This window comes from Scatophagus argus, chromosome 13 (genome assembly GCF_020382885.2).
Source record: "Scatophagus argus isolate fScaArg1 chromosome 13, fScaArg1.pri, whole genome shotgun sequence".
Taxonomy (NCBI): Eukaryota; Metazoa; Chordata; class Actinopteri; family Scatophagidae; genus Scatophagus; species Scatophagus argus.
Genome location: NC_058505.1, coordinates 11,857,883 through 11,877,500, shown reverse-complemented (window position 1 = coordinate 11,877,500; position 19,618 = coordinate 11,857,883). Strand labels below are relative to the sequence as shown.

The 19,618-nt window shown below is 45.3% G+C and overlaps 1 protein-coding gene across 1 annotated transcript in view; it reads right to left on the bottom strand.

Annotated features, from left to right (window-relative positions):
• Positions 1-731: 731 nt before the first annotated feature.
• ptch2 (patched 2) overlaps positions 732-19,618 on the bottom strand; it is a 29,566-nt gene continuing 10,679 nt past the window's right edge. Inside the window, exons 3-23 of the mRNA XM_046408964.1 lie at positions 18,640-18,829; positions 18,473-18,542; positions 18,284-18,375; positions 15,863-15,971; positions 15,648-15,734; positions 15,415-15,536; positions 14,244-14,391; positions 13,141-13,272; positions 12,891-13,046; positions 12,695-12,787; positions 12,487-12,612; positions 11,267-11,654; positions 10,641-11,165; positions 9,962-10,104; positions 9,649-9,829; positions 9,285-9,565; positions 7,684-7,821; positions 7,006-7,148; positions 3,497-3,902; positions 2,814-3,387; positions 732-2,613 (exon numbers count right to left, since the gene is read on the bottom strand). Of these exons, the coding sequence (XP_046264920.1) occupies positions 2,579-2,613; positions 2,814-3,387; positions 3,497-3,902; positions 7,006-7,148; positions 7,684-7,821; positions 9,285-9,565; positions 9,649-9,829; positions 9,962-10,104; positions 10,641-11,165; positions 11,267-11,654; positions 12,487-12,612; positions 12,695-12,787; positions 12,891-13,046; positions 13,141-13,272; positions 14,244-14,391; positions 15,415-15,536; positions 15,648-15,734; positions 15,863-15,971; positions 18,284-18,375; positions 18,473-18,542; positions 18,640-18,829 (4,139 nt within the window). The 3' untranslated portion in view covers positions 732-2,578. The remainder of the gene's footprint in view (positions 2,614-2,813; positions 3,388-3,496; positions 3,903-7,005; positions 7,149-7,683; positions 7,822-9,284; positions 9,566-9,648; positions 9,830-9,961; positions 10,105-10,640; positions 11,166-11,266; positions 11,655-12,486; positions 12,613-12,694; positions 12,788-12,890; positions 13,047-13,140; positions 13,273-14,243; positions 14,392-15,414; positions 15,537-15,647; positions 15,735-15,862; positions 15,972-18,283; positions 18,376-18,472; positions 18,543-18,639; positions 18,830-19,618) is intronic.

Sequence of the window (19,618 nt, the reverse complement as noted above, 5' to 3'; positions counted from 1 at the left end):
AGTAATACTTTTCCAATGAAGGCCTACTGATTGTCACATGCATGATGGGAGATTTGTCATGTGTAACTTCTCTTGAATGGGTGTAGTTGTGCTTTTTCATGATTACTGAGGCCAAGAGATCGTAATAAGAGTCAATATCTCAAGCTGATTTTATTGTTTCATTTATTCGACTTAAAGGAATAAAACTAAATTCACTTATCATACACGGATACGTCTGGGTTTAAAATGTCACCTTTTGAATGTTGAGTGTTTAACATGTAAATGCTGAAGACAAACATTTTGCCTGACCCGTCAACAATCCATCAATCGACAATAGAGTAGGCCTACTGAACCAGTACGTTTTAGTTAGCTTATCTGCATTTGTGACAACAATACGGAGCCTTTAGCTCCTCCGAAGGTCACAGGCAAACCACACACACTCGAAAAGACTTGCAAAGACCACAGAAACACTTTTTCCATTCAAATTTATTTTGTTAGTTAAATTTCTATAGCAGGTGAGGGAACATAACGGTCACACAAAGGTTTTCTTGAGCATAGTTTTCAGAAGTCACAGTGTTTTAGACATGGACAAGAACATTTTTAAAAAATGACAATGAAGAAGGAAGGGCCAAGAGGAAACTAAAAAACAAAGTGTAACAGTGACACAATCCTACACACCTTCTCCTTCATGGTCCCCCAACTGGCCCCCTTTGCTCCCCCCGTCCCCCCCACCCCCCTCAAGAAAAGGCCTCTGTTCTAAAGTGTTGTCAACCCTTCCCTCCCACAACCGCCCCCCCCCCCATCCCAAAATGCAAACAAAATAAAAACAAACTCGCCAACAAATAGATATATTTATATATAATATATATTCACTCTTTAAAAATAGAACTTCAGTCTAGATACTAACATCTGTACAAACTACAAAAATAAAATTTTAATATAAATAATTTATATGGCATGACATTACATTTTTTTGAAATAAACTACAAACCAATGCAGGAGCTCCCCCCCCCCTCCCTTTAAACTCCTCGTCACTGTCTGACAACACCTGCTGGCCGTCTATGGTCTGATCAAACTGTAAATGGTGCTTTGCTCATTTTGCTTAATCATTCACAACTGCACAGTAGCTACTTGACCTTTCTTTCATATTTACAAAAGAAACCAAAGCTGCCACCATGACAAAATGACATTTAAAAAATAAATCCGCAAGTTTTTCCCTGCAGTTTAACCTGGCAGTGATGAGACCAATACTGAACAACAACAACAACGGAAACTTTGTAAAGCAAATCACGTGAAAACCCTAAGAATTAAAGGAAAAGTAATGTGGCTTATATGAGGTTTGTATTAGCAAGAAGAGTGAGAAATTAGAAAGCGAGTCAGAGCAGGTTGAACCTGTTACAACCCTAAAGCAGCCAGCAAAGAAAAAAGGAGAGAATAATAATAACAATAATAATAATTATAATAATAACAACATAATAACTCCCTTTGCATTGGATTTTATAATTCCCTTTCAAAATAATACAAGAAGGTGAACAGCACAGATGTCAAACACAAAGTGACAAATGTGAACTTTACCCGCCGTAGAGCTTACAAAAGCTTACAAAAAGAAAAGAGAGAATCTTATCGCAGCTCCTTCAAGTAGTTCAAAACTGCAGAGAACATCGGGACACCGAGGCCACGAGCTTTAACGTGAAATATGAATCAGGCGTGACTCTGCCAGCGTGTCGGCTGACTGATCACACTCAGTAATACTCAGACAGATGGACAGATGATGGGGATCACTGACAAACATCAGTCCGCTACTGCTTCTTGACAAACATTCTGCATCTGGACAAGACACAACAGGTTTACAATAAAGTGAGAACGTAACACCGAGCTTGAATGCTGTGATAACGAGGGAGAGGGGACACGTCGAAGGCACGATGGTTACCACAGTCAAGAACATTATCTGCTGTGTAACTCTCTGCTTTTTTCACAGAGTGTGTCGGTGTGTCAGATGCAGAATATCTCACAGTGTAATACTGTGTACAAGGTTATACTGATTTGAACCAGAGGGAGAAGATGGGGGAGGAGGGTACTGCATTTTTTGTTTAAGGCAAGTCACTTAAAATTATTTTGAAGTATAGCAGCAAAAAAAAAAAAAAAAAAAAAAAGAACATAACAATACAAATAGAAACACTGACATGTATGTTCAATAGCCTAATATCTTAATAACATCTCACTTTTTGTGGACACTTTTTACATATAGCACATTTCTTAGTCTATACACTGTGGAAGAGGGGAAAAAATCAGCCGCCCCACAAAAACAAATAATCTTTTACATCTGAACTTTTACACAAGAGTATACCCAAGTTATACAGTACTCTTTTAAATAGCTTCCTTCTTTTTTAGTATTAAAATATATACTCATATATTTATATAATTCTTAAAACATCATTTTTTTTCACTTAATATGTCCTTGAAATATAATCCTCTCCTTTCTGTGTGAAGTCTATGTACAGTTAAGAGTTCAAGATGTGATGTGATGCCATGCGGGCGTCAAGGTGCTCTGGGAAGCAGCCAGAGGCTCGAAAACGGAAGGCAGGGCTTTTGAGAGATTCTAGCAATCTTTGGCCGCCTGGATTCTCAACCCGCCTACAGCAGACAAACAGAGTAGAGAGAAAAGGGATTAGACAATGCAAAACATAATTAAACAAAATTAAGACTATAAAGAAAGTAAACTGTATCATCTCATCAAAAAAAGCATGTATTTGTGAATTTATTCTTAGCTTAAATGTAAGCTCTTCATGCATGTTTAGAAGACTAGTCTGGTAAAACTAAAATCGACTGCTCACCTTGTGTCTTGCCGAGCTGACGCTCTGTCTGGCTCTGTGTTACTTCCAAGTCCTGGAGCTCCAGAGAGTCTCTCTTATGTGAAGAAAAGTTTGTTTTTTCACCACAAGTCCTCTTAGCAGCCTCAAAACAGTCCGACTCGCTATCCGTGTCGAAACCTTCATGCATGTAGCCTTGGTATGCCGCCCCCGGCAAGGTCGGATGCACAGCCACCGTCACAGAGGCTGTAGCTGTTACCATGGTAACAGGCCCTCCGGTGGAGCCTTGTTGCGTCGGCAGGGCAGAGCTGCTATTGCTAAAGCTCGGCCCTTTAGTCCTGTTTGGCTGTGGCCCTCTGCTGTTCTGCAGCCTGGGACCGCTTTGACAAGTCCTCCCAGGGAAGTGAGCTCTCTCACTGGGTAAGTTTTGGCCGGACTGCGGCTGGAGTCTCGGCAGGCCGTGCTGCTGCTCCCGCTTGTTCCCATCCCAGCATGTAACCTGAGAGCCGAGATGTGACTGTGCATTGTGGGAAGATTCATTCAGCGGTTCTATCCTTCCACCAGTGCCTGTTGCATTTTCTCTGAATGGCTTCACCACCTGCAACAAAAAGGTTTCAATGTTTACTTTCAGAGAAACACATGAACCTGAAGAACATCTGAACACACAGGAGGGCTTTCTAGCCTCCCTGTGTGGTTGTGTAGCATACCGTGAGCTTGGGGAAGCTGGGGTTTTTGCTGGCTTCCAGGAGTATGTGAGATGTCGCAGGTGGAACGCTGGTGTGCGATGCTACGTACGCACTCCGATCACAGTACTTAGAATCCTCATCCCCGAACCCTGAAGTGGTGGTCATCTCAGAATAATACTCCGAGTCTGATGACTCTGAAAAAGCCTGCTGGTGAGATGACCGGGGGTTGTGGTGGCCAGTGTAGTACCCATGGTGGGTCATTGGTGGGGGCAGTGGGGGTTCGGGAGAAGGTGTGGGCAGGCGGCTGGCATTGTCAACCGGAGTGACCTCGGCCGGAGGGCCCATCATGGACAGGAGCACTGGCAGCAGAACCAAGCCATTCAGCATCCCCAGAACAGTCAAGATGGCCAACACAGCAAAGAAATACCTGAAGGATGGAGAGAAGAGGCACATTAGCTTGAACACAAACAGAAAATGTCGCTAGAAAGAACAAGTTTAAAATTAAAAACAAGCTGGCAGCATTTTGCTGAAAGCAGGAAGTAAGGTTGAAATATACCAAGAGGGAGAACACCTTTCTTGTTAGCTTGCTGTGGCTGCTAATTATTGAACTTTAGTTGAAATAATAGCAAGGGACCTCTGCGTTTACTCTGAACATAGCCGCCTGACCCCTGTCTTCTGGCCTGCGTCAGCTGCATCACGCACAGCCACACATACGCACTGGAAAGTGCATATGTATCTGCATCCTCTCACAGTCACACAGAGCCCCAATCCTTTTAATCTCACTTTCTTTTGCATCTTAAATTAGGGATTTGGCCAAAAGTTCAGATGGATTTAGTACATCAGCCAAACTCATGACAATTTTATGTAAACTGGACGGTATGTGACATTTGACAGTTCAGTTTTTCTTTCAATGTGACAAAAGTGGCCCGATGTTTTATGCGGACGAGAACACACACACACACAGACACATGCGCATGCACGGCTCCAAACACACATATTTGGCACATGAGGAAGGGAAGTAGCTCAGGGGAAGAAGTCAGGGAAAGCCCAGTGTTTGTGTATCAAGGGGGGGTGGGGGCAAATCTGATTCCCCGCTCAGTCCAACTAAAACATGCTTTGATGCCTCCACCGCTGCTGCTACAAGATTTTCTCTCACTCTGTTTTTCACTCACACTATGTGCATGTGTGTGCGTGCATTTCAGTGCAGCTCTGAGGAGGCCAGGGGTGGAGGCAGGCCACAAGAAAGAGCTCCACAAGAAAATTAGAGAGGACTCCACTTAAACACTAACAGAAAGCAGAGAGAGAGAGAGAGAGAGAGAGAAAGAGAGAGAGAGAGAGAGAGACGGTGAGATGCTAACCATCAGCCAGACTTAAAGAGGTAAAAGAAAAAGTGAACAAAAAAAAAAGATTGTTGGAATGAAGAAAAAAAGCCAACAAGGACAGGGATAATAGCTGCATAGCGTTAAGGAAACGTGCTTCTGTTCTGACAAAGGTCACTCTTCAGGAACAAGTTCATGGTTTTTATGTTGGGTGTGAATTCATGGCGTGTATTCACACTCATTTCAGACTTTCTACCAAACTCTGTCTGACATATTTTCCAATTTCTTCTTTAAGTCCTTGTTTTCCTCTTTTATCAAAAGCACATCACATGCCATCCTAACAGCTTTTGACAAAACACTTCAAGGAGATATTTTTTTCAATTTCTTGCAGTCTGTTCAAACCACAAGGGCCTTTTAACCAAACACACATATTTAATCTGCATGCTTTATTGAACTAAGTGTGTTCACATACAGAGGCTGCAATCACAAATAGATCATCTTCGTGTTTATGTCATACCAGTGGTAACTACACAACTACACTTGGGCTTCTTTATATATTGACAGAAAAAAACAAAAAAAAAAAAAAACAAGAGAAGAGTGAGACAGAAAGAAAGACAGTGAGATGTTGGTGGGACCTCCAACAGTGTCTCACTGTAAGGAATTCTGTTGTTTATATAAACTGTAATCTTTTCCATTCGTTGTCAGGGCCTGGGGAGCTGTGTGTGAGAAAGAGAGTGTAAGTGTTTACATGCCTGCACATATGTGCATTTCTCCTCGTGTGTGTCTGTGTGCACGCATATGTGTCCTGCATGCTATGTAAGTGTGTATGTGGGGACTGTGAGCAAAGCTGAATCAGGCTTGCTGTTTATTCAGTGCATTACAAGGCCAAGAGATGTTTACAGCAGAATATTTATGCTACTCCCCAGCTAGCCAGCTCTGGCTTGCCCCATTCACCCGACCACAGCTACAGCTACAGCTAAACAAGACCTCCAACAGAGATACTAGGCCCTTCTGTCTCTCTTTCTCGCCCTGTCCTCTGCAAATGATCTCACACAGCCAGGGGAGAAAAGCTGACTGTGACTCTCTTCTTACCAATCGTACCTCCTATTCATTCTCAAATTTTCTCTTTTTTGACAGATTTGCACCTCTTTATCTTTCAAGCCGAGTACTGTGGAGGATCCGGTCAACTAAGACCCATTTACCCACCCACCAGGAATTCATATCCTTGCAAAGAAGCCACCCTCAAAGTTCTTCTCCCCTCTCTCTCTCACTCTCCGCATCTCTGTTTCAGCAGGAAAACTGGGCTTTTTATGTCGTGGAGGCCTGTTGCAGTCTGTGAGCTCAAGGCTGTGGTTTCGGGTTTGGGCCTGGACCACATTCGGTTGAAAAACATCAAGCTATTCGCCTTTTTTTCCACTCTGACCATGAAACAGTGGTAGAAAACACACGCGCACATGAGCACACACAATTTACGTGTGTGCGAGCGCACACACACGCACAGAAGGGAGCGATGTCTGTTGGTGGGCTTCGAATCATCTGACTGGTTGACCAGTTCAAATTTAGCTCCACTTTTTATTACGGCACCCAACATGGAGGGGGGAGTCTGCCAAACGGATGATAGGAATTTTTACAGATTTTCTCGGGTGAGGGAGAAAGAGAGAGAGAGAGAGAGAGAGAGAGAGAGAGAGAGAGAAAGAGGGAGATAGAAAGAGAGAGGCATCACCCAGTGGGTAGCAGAACACTTCCATGTTTACGAGCAGCTGCTACACACCCTTGATGTTTTCACCATTTGTTGTGCTCTAAGGTTGGGGAGACGGATGTGTGTGTGTACCCAGAGTGACAGAACCAGGTGCATATTTGCCACTGTGTGTGTGTGTGTGTGTGTGTGTGTGTGTGTGTGTGTGTGTGTGTGTGTGTGTCTGCGTCTATGTGTGTGCATAAATAGGGGTATAACATTTCCACCTGCATGCACCACTGACCCCCCACAAGGTTTCTTCCCATCCCCAAGTGAGGCTAGACAACTGGCTCCACACATATATGCAGACACACACACACACCCTTATGGCGTTAAAGCAAAACACTGCTTCTACCGACGGTAACAAATGGGCTGTGTAGAATGAATACTGTCACTCTCTCACATCAGAACTTGTCAAGAGCACATACATGGCTACACACACAGATAAACAGATGCAGACACACCCAGCGTCTCACCTCATGATGAAGTCAAACTCCGACCCTGCCAGCATGAGAACGCCCAGCAGCGTGGAGATCGCTCCGTCAACCACGGGGGCAAACATGTGCTCCAGAGCCACTGCAGAGCGCTTGTTTCTGTTGCCAATTGCTGTCAGGAAGCCCTGTGGTGGTGGTGGTGGTGGTGGTGGGGGTGGGGGGGTTGGAGAGGAGAAATGAGCCGATAATCTTGCCAACCACACAAAACTTGTGCTTGTGGCGAGCCTTGGCACACTTTAGAATTCCTGCATTTGGTTTTGTTGGGGATCACTACGCTATACAGACTTCCTAATAAATCTTTAATCACACTTATTTTGCCTTTATCACAGTTAGCCACTGTGCTGTGCACTGATTTTAAATCAACAACACTTTTTTGAAAAATGCAGCCTATCCTTGTGGAGATAAAAATCCAAACTTATCAACAAAGTAAAAACATTACTGGTATATAATACAATTCATCCCTGAGGTATGTAAATCTACATAAACGTTTGTGATTCTCATATTAAGCCTTATGTAGTCACATGTTGGTGTGTACTATGAAATTTAACAGTTTCATAGACCAAAGTGTCAGGTTTCAAGTAAAGTAGGTGTCTAATTGTAGGAGCTCAGTCTCCATAACATTTAATCCATGTGCATGCTGTGTTCTGAGACTTAACCTACCAGTGCGATGTGAACGGTGAACTCCACTCCGATGCCCACCGAGGCGATCAGGATCACCACAGGGATGGCGCTCAGCTTGATGCCGATCAGACCCATGATACCAAACAACTCCACCGTCATCATGGCCAAGATAAACACCTGAAAAGAAGTCACGGACAGAAAGTGTTACAAACTGAAGCAACTGAAAGAAAGAAACAAGCAAGTAAAGAGTGAAACAAAAATAAAAGCAAGTAAACAAAAGTGAATGTGTTTTTGCTTAATGGCTGAGTTTTTTGCCTGTTCACCCCACACAATCTTTGACCCTGTGCTCAGGAGCCACATGGCATCAAATTACCCACCCCGAGGCAAACAGCTTCCCCCTCACTCACTCTTCTTCTTTTCTTCCCTCCCAGAAGTGGTTGAAATGATTGACAGCGCCTGAGACAACAGAGTGTGGGTACCCTGTCACTTTTTTATACACATCTGTCTGTGTTTGTGAAAAACAAATCCTTTCCTTTCCTTTTTCAGTAGAAAGCAGCCTGTTTGCTTATTTTATTGTTTCCGATATCTTATTGCAACATCTTGGTCGTGCAGTGTTTTGGTTTACTAATGTTTTTAATAGTAAATGTGCAATGTTACTGTAAACCGCAATACAAACAGTAACAGCAAGTCTTAAAAAACAAGGAGAAAACGGTCTCCGGTCGATGGCAGCGTTTGATCCCAGCAGGGGCTCTGAGCTGGGGCACGGTTAAACTGGAGATGATAAAAGCCATTTTACTGCTCGACCACATGCAGCCTGGGTGAAACCTTCACTAGCAGGCAGATGCCTAGAAACCGTAGATGCACGCATGTAGCTGTGCCTCTCTCTCTGTGAACACTGTGTTGTGTTGCTGTCTCAATCAGTGCTGCTAGGGACCGCTACTTAAATTAAATACATTCCAACTGATACTGCCGCTGTTGTTGTGCTACACATCAGGCCCCCTCCCCAAAGGTCGGGGATATATGGATTTGTGTGTGTGTGTGTGAGTCTGGGGGGCCCCTGAGGACCACCGGTCCCACCAGCTTGTGTGTGAAATGTTTTCCAACCACTGAACACTCAGACCGTCTTTTTCTCTCCCTCACATACACACTCACACACATATCCCTGATGGATGGGTTGAGCAGGCCAAGGTCGCAACTGGGCTGATCTGTCCTGTCGCAAAGTCTCTCCCTCTCCCTCTGACAAAAGCAGTGAGTGAGCTGGAGGTAAAGGCTTCAGGAGGGCAAAGCCTTTCTTGCTCCTTTGCATTTCCTTTTCTAAGGCCAGCCCAGCCTACATTAGAATGACAAAGGTCCCTGTGTGTGTGTGTGTGTGTGTGTGTGTGTGTGTGTGTGTGCGTGTACTGGCCCTCCGCAGTGAAAAAGGGGCCCCCTAGACAGCGTTATTGAGCTGTGCTGAGAAGGGTGAGAAGAAAGTGAGAGGAAGAAGAGAGGGAGGAAGGGGCTAATGATGTTGTTGAGGTAGCATGGAGGTGGAAAATATATGACAAGACAGGCAAGGGCGGAAAAAGAAGAACAACATGGAGGACGAGGAAGAGGAGGATGCGACGAACAGTTGAAAGGCAAACTGATTGCTGGCTTACAATGATGCCGGCCGTCCATGGGTTGAGCAGGAGAATTGCACAGACGAGGAAGGTGCATGCCAGCACCACGCTAATCGCCAGCAGGAACCAGTGTCTGAGGCCAATGTACTGCTCCCAGAACAAGAAGGGGTATCCATTAGGGTAGTTGAACACACCCTTGCGGCTGAACTCGTCGCAGATGGCACGCACACTCTCGATTGCCTCCACAAAGTCACTGGCCTGGCGAAGGCCATTCAGATAGAAGGGAAACTGGGCAAACTCCAAGGGCTCTGCAGCAGGGACTGCAAGAGAAGAAAGTACTGAGTACTGCGAGGCATCTTCAGGTATATCCGCTCTGACTATGTACATGCAAAAAGATACTCACTGCGCAGATTCTCCCCTGTAGTGTCATACTTGTCGTGAATCCACTCCCTGGGATGGGGGTAGAAGTTGGCCTGGGAGGCAGCATAACCCAAAGGGTCGTTACTGACCCAGACCGTCAAGTAAATGTAAAACACCTCTGGGGGGATCAAACCCTCTGCATCCACCAGCCGACGAGATGTCAGCTAGAGAACAAAGATTGCAAAGTTCAGATTTAGTGACCATTCATGTGCCGAGTTTTTGTAGTGTAGTTGTCTACAAAGCCACACAGAGTGTCCTACATAGGACGAAGTATTTCTTGTAGCCCATGGACATACCTGGCTGTAGTTAAAAGGCTCCTTCTTGGAGCCAGTCTGGATAAGGAGCTTGTACGCCAGCGCTCCGTCCTCTGTGCCATTACGATAGCTGTCAGAGGTAATCCTGCCTGCCTGCCAGTCAGCATCAAAAGCAGCCTGAAGACCTGTGTGTGAGGTCAAACACACAAAGAATAAGAAGAATTATTGTGCTTGTCATTTATAAATATAAGGATTTAGATTATCATAAAATTCAAGGAGTCTTTCTGCACGTCTTTCTATGGGGGCAGCGATGTTGAATATCAGATTTCCTTTTTCATTTCCTTTTTTTCAGCTGGCTCTGATTGACCTGTTAGCCATAACTGAGCCTCTGACATGTCCTAGCCTAAGGGACACCCACCTGCCCAACCACACACACACACAGATAACGTATGACCCCAGCTTGTCTACTGCACCTTGGAGCCCAGGTGGATGAGGGTAAACAGCATGAATGAACTTTCATTCACCCTTTGCACATTCTCACCCATTCACACACATACACAAACCCATTCATTCCTGTCCTTAGTAAATGAGCACACCTGAAAAAACTTGTTTCACCCTCTACTGGATTTTGACATCTTTATCAACACCCCCCAGGGAGACAGAGGTTAACTTATTACCTAACTTTCTCAAAAAAATAACATTGTTGAAGCTGGAGTCATACCTCTGAGCCAGTCCTGGAAGTAGTGCAGCCACATGCGGGGCAGTTTGTTGTCACTGTCTCTGACCACGTATTTAACAGAGTTGAAGGCGTTGTGTAGCTGGATCAGCAGCCTCTGTGACCGTGCGTAATCAAATCTATCCATGGTAACCAGGTACATGTTGTAGAAGGAGAAATACTTGAACTGAGCATCGATGAAATCATATTCCTTGGTGTCGCGTGGCACGATGTCGGTTAGGTAGAGGCCGTCATGCACCATGGTGGTCCCATACAGGCTGAGGCCCAGGAGACCCAGAAAGAGAACCACCACAATGGCTTTGCTTTTGGGCTTGAGGAGCAGAGGAGCGTATTTCTCCCTGGCGAAGCTGGACAGGTTCCAGTGCAGGAAAGGGAGTGGGACGCACTTCTTTCCCGATTTGGAATCCTCCACCTGGGCCAGGAGGTCCCGTGTGGAGCTGGAGGTAGGGGTGAAGAGTTGGGAACCATAGGGATCCGGTGCAGAGGTGGTGGTGGGAGAAGGTGTGATAGCTGGGCAAACGAAAACAGCAAATTGGTGTTTTGGCATCATATTTTACCACACATTCAGAGAATGTTTTGTCCAAAATAACATAACTGTAGCTTATATTTACCTTGAGGCTGTGAAGTGGGGCAGACGATGATGGACGGGGGGCTGGTGGAGATCTGTGAGGTAGGTGGTAGGATGGTGACGATATGCTGGCCTGCTGCATCACACTGTGTGAATGCCTGCACTGTGGTGGTGATCTGGGTGCTGGTGGTGATTGTCGATCCTGCTGCGTACTGGTGCGTATGCGCCCTAGCCGTCATCGGCGTGTGCGGCTGCTCTCCAGCATCTGACAGCTCATGAGGAGAGAGGTGGATGACACGGTCGGAGCACGGGCTGTACAGGCAGCAGAGGACATCCAAACGCTTGTCCTCTCGTCGGTGGAGGTCCAAACTGAGGATGGCAGGGAAGATGAGCAGCACCATGGCAAAGTTAAACACGACCACAATGGCAGCCTAGGGAGGGAAACAGAGAGAGAGAGAAACAATGTGAGAAAAGATAGACAGCATGTGAAATAACAGACACCCTACCACAGCTGGAGAGAGTCGGGGCTCCTTTTTGTCTTTTCTTTCTTTTTTTTTTGTTTAAGTATCTCATACTACAGCTCAGAAAGTAAAGCCTTACTCTAAATCACCAGCCAGGAATACCAAGTGAGCCAAAAGGGGAGAGAGAGGGAGAGAGACACAGAGAAAAAAAAAAAGAAAAGAGTGCCAGAATGAAAGAACTATGAGAAACACTGAGAGAAAGGAGCAGGGAGGGAATATGTTGCGAGTCTGAGCAAAACCATCACCCTTCACTCACCCCAGCCCCTGAAGCTGACATTCTAACTGACTGAAACCACAGTCAGTGCATACACGTCAATGTGTGTGTGTGTGCATGTGTGCTTCAGACCACCCACAGTTAGTCACAGATCAGAGCAAACCGCCTTGACGGGCCAGTGATATACTGATCTACTCCTACGTCCCTCTCCCTCTCATTCTCTCAGTGGCTGTTCATCACCCTCTCTGCTCTGATAATTCCACATTACACACATGCACACACAAACACACATGCACAGATATACAGACACACACGGAGGCAGGCACACACGAAAACTGTTGGCCCTGTAGGTGCGGCAGCAATAAAACTGCAAACAAAGGCTTTTCTTGCTCTGAATAAGTGTCACCTCTCTTAACTTATCTCTTTCATTTTCAAAGGAGCCTCAGGCCTCTTGGTGTGCGATTGTGGACTTGTGTTTATATCTGTGCGCATGTCTGAGAGGGGGACGTGTGTGTGTGCAAAACATACCTGCAAAGAGAAAGCTCGCAAGGCAGGAATGGGTACGAGAGCGGCCATGAAGAACGCAATCATGTTGTTGATGGAAGTCAGAGCCACGCTGGTACCGGTGCGACGCAAACAGTCTCCCGTCCGCTCCTTTAAACCAAACACAGACAGTGTTCAGAGGAGAGGAGAGGAGAGGAGAGGAGAGGAGAGGAGAGGAGAGGAGTAAAGGTACCTTAAAGGGGATGTTACTTCCAGCTTCTGTGAAGGAATGAGCCAACAGAAACATGTCATCCACACCAATCCCTAGCGCCAGGAAGGGAAGCACCTGGGATGGAAAAGGGTCAGAAAGAAGATTGAAGAAGCCTCTAACAAATTATTCTATCAACAATACAGCATAGCAAATGTTTGAAGTGTTCTTTGTTTTGTACCTGTGTGGTGGCAGCGTTGAAAGAGAGGCCAAGCAAGGAGCAGAGACCCAGTCCTGCAGCCACTGACAAAGCCACCAACAGCACCCCGGCCAGCCCCACGGCCCCCTGGGACTTGGCACAGTCCCACCTTAGCATGGTCACACAAGCATAGGCCAGCTAAAGAGGAGACATTAAATATTAAAAGTTTAACAGTACAGTTAAATGTTTCTCATGAATTTCCAATCAATTGGCTTAAATCCATTATGCCCACCATGAGCAGGTATCCGCCAGCCACTCTGATCACACTGACGTCAGAGAAAGATTTCATGATGTCATTGAGGGTGGTGGTGGAGAAAGCGTGTAAGGACTGGCTGGAGTTATCTGGGATACTCTGGTGGACCACCTGAAGGATAAAGATCATCAGTTGATCATCAATGAGTCCAGATAAATAATAATCTCAAAATATAATTCAGCATTCATAAAAGAGGAAAAATTCAGCACATAATTGACATAATTAACTATTAGGTTGTCAACAAGAAGATGCACTCAGAGGGGCTGAGCTGCTGAGGAGCACAAGCGACATGTGAAAACACTTCCCGGCTCCGTATTTTAGAGTCTCCTGACTAAAAAAGCACCCTGTCCCTTTGAAATGTGTGTGAAAGTGAGCAGGAGGAGTGTGTGTGTGTGTGTGTTTTTACATGTGCTAGCATGTGTGTGAGTGCATGCGTATGTATGACAACCGAGGAGTAATGAGCACAGATGCCAGAGGCTGTGGGGTCAGAGGTGAAAGGGATGGGATCACATGACCTTAGAGGCTGCTCTCTCGCCACTCTATGCCATAAACACACCCAAACTTCCCAAACTATTTACCTGTCTGTAATCAGTCATAATTCACAGCTTTTTTTGTTCCTTAATGTGTCGGGGGGTGCGCATTGTGTCCCTGTCATTTTGTTTCAGATTTTTACCCCCCCTCCCTTGAATACCCCCCAAAGCACCGCCCCCTCCTCACCATGGTGGGTGTCAGCTATCACTGCAACAGCTTGTTCCTATAACTAGGGCTCTGACAGAGAGAGATGGCTGACCTACCACACACACACACACACACACACAACTAGATACAACACACACCTACTGCCCTGGTCTGCCCTGTGATTCGCTTAACAAGGGAGCTGAAGACTGAAGGAATTCGGACACTACAGAAAAAGTTCCATTCAATGTGTGTGTGTGTGTGTGTGTGTGTGTGTGTGTGTTGTTCTGTGTGTTGTCTCTTCATGCCTTCTTATGCTCCTCCTGCTACTTCTTTTGTGTCTACAACAAAACTATCCACTTCTGTGAAGCATTTGGGTATACATGAATGTGTGTGCGTGCTCGCACCTCCACAAACTTCCTCTGCCAGGACTCGAGGATGGCGGTGGCCTTTTCTTCATTCCAGTTTATGTCATGAATTTCGTAGTCATCTTTAAAGTGCTCGTACAGCTGCTTAGGACTCATCAACAGGAACATGGTTTGGAGAGCCTCCGCGCTACAAAACACACAAATGAAAGCTTAGGACACATCTGAGATGTCAGGCCTCCCTGCAAACATGGTTTATTAAGTGTTGAGCTGAGTTGAATCCTCAACTGTATAATCCATCTTACAACTAGCACATTAAAAATAATCCAGTTAAACTGTTTAAACGCTCTTGGTATCCCTTAACCTATACAGAAACATGCCTCTCTGTGAATGTCTAAAGGCAGGTGCCGTTCCTTCTAGGATTTGTCTGTCTGCCTGCCTGCCTGCCTGATTGTCCGCCAATGTAAACAGCCAAAAGCAGGTGTTATCTAGTCTGTCTGTCTGCCGGTCTCTCGGCTGTGATCCCAGATGTCCTCCGGTTTTCTTGGCACAGGCACAGTGAGCAGCAGTGCAGCTCAAAATGTGAAAGAAATGATCATTAAATCACACCCAAGGGTAAGCGCGGCTCTTGCAGACTGGAAACGTCTTTCAGTCAAGGCTCTGTTGGACCTGTGTGGGTCATGATCTGGGCTCTGATGCAGGCCCGTCATTACATTTGTGTTGGCCATGCTTTTAAATTCAGTTAAAGTCAATGGGGGAAAAAAACAGAGCTACCAGAAAGTCTTTTAAAAATACAGAAGAATGTGTTTTCCCATCGTTTATATATCTTTCTTCTGTGGTCCCTTACTCAACAAATGTGTAACAGGGTGGGGAGGGAGGAGCTTTATGTGGCTGTCAGTCATCTTTAATTGGCCTATCCTGGACCGTGGTCATGCAGGAAACCGATCCCCCTCGGTATGAGGCATTCCTAGCATGTGTCTATTGGTTAAACAGATTCCACAGTCATGGTGCCTGACAAACTGATGGGCTGCCTGGCTACCTGCTCAGCTTGAAGTGACCGCCCCCCCCCCCCCCACACACACACACAGACACACACACACACACACACACAATTCAATCCTTACTATTAAATCTTCCAGTAAAACAAGAGCAATCTTATAACATACTCAAAAAAAAAGTGACTGATCTTCTTTACAATCTAATAAACACACACCTCAGCAGAGTATCCTGGCTGTTCTTGACACGCCCTCCCAGGATCAGCTCCTCCTGCCAGTGCATGAACTTCCGGCTGAAACCATGGCAACCACCCTGGAGGCGCCCAGTGATGTCAGGACTCTGCATGGACGAGCAGAAACAGACAGAAAAACACACGGGAATATGTTAGATGTCTTGATGGTTCTGAGCTGCCACCTCCTGACGTACGTAATGACTGAGCAGTGATTTTACCTCTCCTTGCTCCTTGTTGGGTGCACTGAGAGGGCAGTCACGGTCTGAGGGGTCCAGACATGGCCTGTTCATGTAGGCATGTCCAACCTAGGGAATCAAAAATTAGAAACATCTCAGTACATGGAGAATAGCATGGACTTAGACAAGTAACTAATTGTTTGTATGAGCAAGCCTTTTATCCTGTAAACATATGAGTTTGTATCAGTGTGTCCCACCTGGGCTTTGTCCAACATCTCCTTAAATCCTTCCAGTGATGTGAACTGACTCAGTTCCTCCATCAGCTTGACTGGATCTAGATTCATCCACTGGATATCTGGCATACCCCTGGAGAGCAAAGAAACACTTAAGATGAAAATCAACCCAAACATATTCGACAAGAAACTGTAAAATGACTTTATCACATTGTGCCTGCAAGGGCACACAGCTTTGCATTCCTGCTAAGCTTTGCTGCGAGCAGAAAAACTACAATTCTCTCTCAGTCCAGTTTAACTCTCTCTCCCACACTGTGCTAGGCTACCCAGGAGGCTAGCTGCAGATACAGGATAAAATAGCGTTTATTATCCTGTTTCACGCTGCCACAATGCACAGGGAAAAGGCACGGTGGCTGCCTGCACACTTCCATTCCTCAGTGTCCTGCACTGAGTCATAACGATTACCTCTGCCTCCCAAACATCTTGATAAGGAGCAAGGGAAGAGGTAGGAGGATGGATAGGAGGGAAACAGGTGAGGGATGGGAGGAGAGAAGCAAAGGGGGGAACTTTCTCACTGTCTGTTGTGTGATGCTCAGGAACAAAGAACTGAATTCTGAGCATCACCTGTACTGCCATCCTAACTCTCAATCAGAAAAAAAAAATCATAATTTGCTCTATAATTCTATTAAAAAAGTTTTGGCTTTTGCAGTCTGCTTGGTGAAGAGACTAATTCAATCTTGAGTGTTTTACATGTCTCTGCCAATAGGTTAACATCAGTTTATAGCTAGATGTCCTACTTCGGCCCAGCTTTCTGTATCTTTCAAATGAATGGCAGAGGTTTCTTACAAGTGCCAAGTTTTACTAAGATACAAAAATGAAGAAATGATTATTGACTTTTGTAAAATGGTGAAAAAAAATGCTTTGGATGGACATTTTCCGCAGTGAAACAAAGCAAGAAAGAAGACAGACAGACTAAGAATCCTTAAGTGTCTCAACTTTGGGCCCAATCTCCCTCCAGTGGCTCATGAAGAGAGCTCCTCTCCTATTCCCACATACCAGGGTCCCTTTTGCTGCTGCTCGCAAAGACACACTCCTTTATCGGCTAGTTTTTGCTTGAGTGAACCGGGCCTGGGCCCTTTTGTTTTTTCATAGATTGCTGCTCTTTGTTCTCCTAAGTTTTTTTCCTCTCTCTCACCCACTCTTCCTCACTCTCCATCCCAATCTGCCTCTCTCCCTCTTCTCCTTTCTCCCTCTCTATTTCAGCCTTTCTTTCTTTCTTTTTTTTTTTTTTTGCATTTAAAAACAGAGCTGAAGTGAAGCGGAAGCTGACTTGGGGGACACGGGCCTCAGTGACCACCGCAAACTCCCTTCGGCTCCACGTGAAAATAATTAGTAAAAAAACATTTAATAAATAACAGCAGATGTTGAACACTTTGTGTGATTTACAGGAATGCTTGTGAGACGTGTGATCATAAAAGACCCCCTTCTCCCCCTCTGTCACTCTGCTTTCACGCAAGTCAACTGGGAGATGCTAAGGATGGGAACCTTGTGTTTGTTTCTGTGTGTACAACATACTGCTGTCAGCTCTGGACAGAAATATAAACAAATAATTTGTTTGCAAAGAAACATCTGCTGTGATCTAAACTATCTTTTATAAACTAAGGACTCAATTGAAATATCACTTCTGACGACAAAAAGCCCTCTTTCACTCAATTTCTCAAGAGAACTTTGTCCCAAAAAAGAGAGGGGGAAAAAAAAAAACTGAACCCGCAAATGCCCAAATACTCCTCTGTTAACCGTCTTGTAGCCTCTCTCTGTCTTTCTCAAGGGACTTGAGGTTTGAATACTGCCCATTTTATTTGTTGGACAACTTGGGAGCTGGGAGCCCGGGGCATTACCATGAGAATGCCGAGTGTTAGCCGTGAGCTGACAAAGCCGGCCCCCCTCCCTCCTCCGGGGCCCCTGCACTGATGGACACTCACTCGTAAACTGAAAGAATGCTTACCATTGTCTGACCCAAAGGACTCCCCTGCCACCACCACCACCACCACCACACCACCGCCTCCCTGCCCTCCGTTCTACCAACCCACCACCCAGTTGCTGCCGCAGTCATCTCTCTCTCTCTCCATCCCTCCCTCGCTCGCTTCATCTCTCCCTCACTTTCTCTCTTTGAATTTCTCTGTCAGGACACCCTCCTCTGGTCCCTCTCTGGGCCCTAAAAGAACTCTATTACTGACCGCTGCTGTCAGTCACAGCGCCCACTGACAGACTACTGAAAACCCAACTGTATGTCTCCATCGAGCATGTGTTAGAAGTTACGGACCCCTCCAGTCAGCAACGCCAGTCAGATGGAAGCAATGACAGCAATGTGAGAGCCAAGGCTGTCTACGAAATGTTTTAATATGCAAAAAAAAAGTAAGCTGAGTCAAATATTCCAAGACTCACGGTAAATAGGCGGAGCCTCCTTGCAGTTTGGCCCCTTCCCAAAAACAGTCCAACGGGGTGATTATCATACAGGGGAATAGCTTGTCAATCATCTGGGATTGGGAAATAGAAAGGAAGCATGACTAAACATCACAAATCACGGGAAAGTATGCATAGGTCTTTAAAAAAATCAGTCTGAGATGTACTTACCCTTTCAATCATGACATTTTCTATAATAGGGACTCCTGATTTGTAGCATATTTTGTTAAGATCCCACGATCTATAGGACAACAATAATAAATAGTAGTCAATAAATTATTACTTTTAAGCATAAACATAAGACATTTTTCACATTACATTTTCTGTGGCCTACTTACTTTCCAAACAGTGACACCTGGACCTTACTGGCAGACAGGGCAGCTTCCATGTGAACCAGCAAAGCCTCCTGGGTAAGAATATTGGTGCCCTCTTCTTTGGGGGTCTGGATAAGCATCTGTGAGGTAAATATTGACTCCTCTCCCTGCTTCTCCCTGGTGTAGTGAAGCTCTGTGCTCACTCGACTACCAGCTAGAAAACAAAGAACAAAGGGGAAATGAGAACTGAATTTTTGAGATATAGATAGATAGATAGATAGATAGATAGATAGATAGATAGATAGATAGATAGATAGATAGATAGATAGATAGATAGATAGATTGTTGAAGGAACACAGAAAGATGCACGTTTGGACCCTAACAAAGTATGTTGCGTGCGTATATATGCACACACACTTACACAAGAACACACACATATATCGACCAACGCCCTTGGCCCTCGCCAGTGTTGGTTTTGAAGGCACTTCACACAAGCCAGCATCTGGCCAAGAGAAATGAGTAATACAGCTTCTCATTGGCTCCTTCTGTGAAACAGATGTGCCCTGTTAGTTAAGAAAACCAGCCTTCTGATGCCCCAAACCCCTCTGCCACTCTTCTTGGGGCAGCAGATATATCGACATTTTGAATACATGAGAAAAGGCCACAGTGAGTTACTGACTTGTCATTCTCGATCTTTCCAGCCTGTGTCCACCTTTGAGGTAGCTTGGGTGAAAATATGTTGACCACAACCGCATCATTAAACTTTTTTTTGGCATCAGAGGAAGGTGAGAAGAGTTGGCAAGGGGGGAACTGCGAGAGGCAGAGGTGGTGGTGTTGATATGGGACACAAGACAGAAATTGGGAATGAAAGACATCAAAGAGATACAAGTGGATAAAGACAAGTAAATAGGCTCACGGAGAGATAAATATGGATGTCAGAGGCGGTGATGAACAAAAAAGAGAAAGAAAGAGAATGAAAAAAAATGCAGGAGGGGAAAAAGAG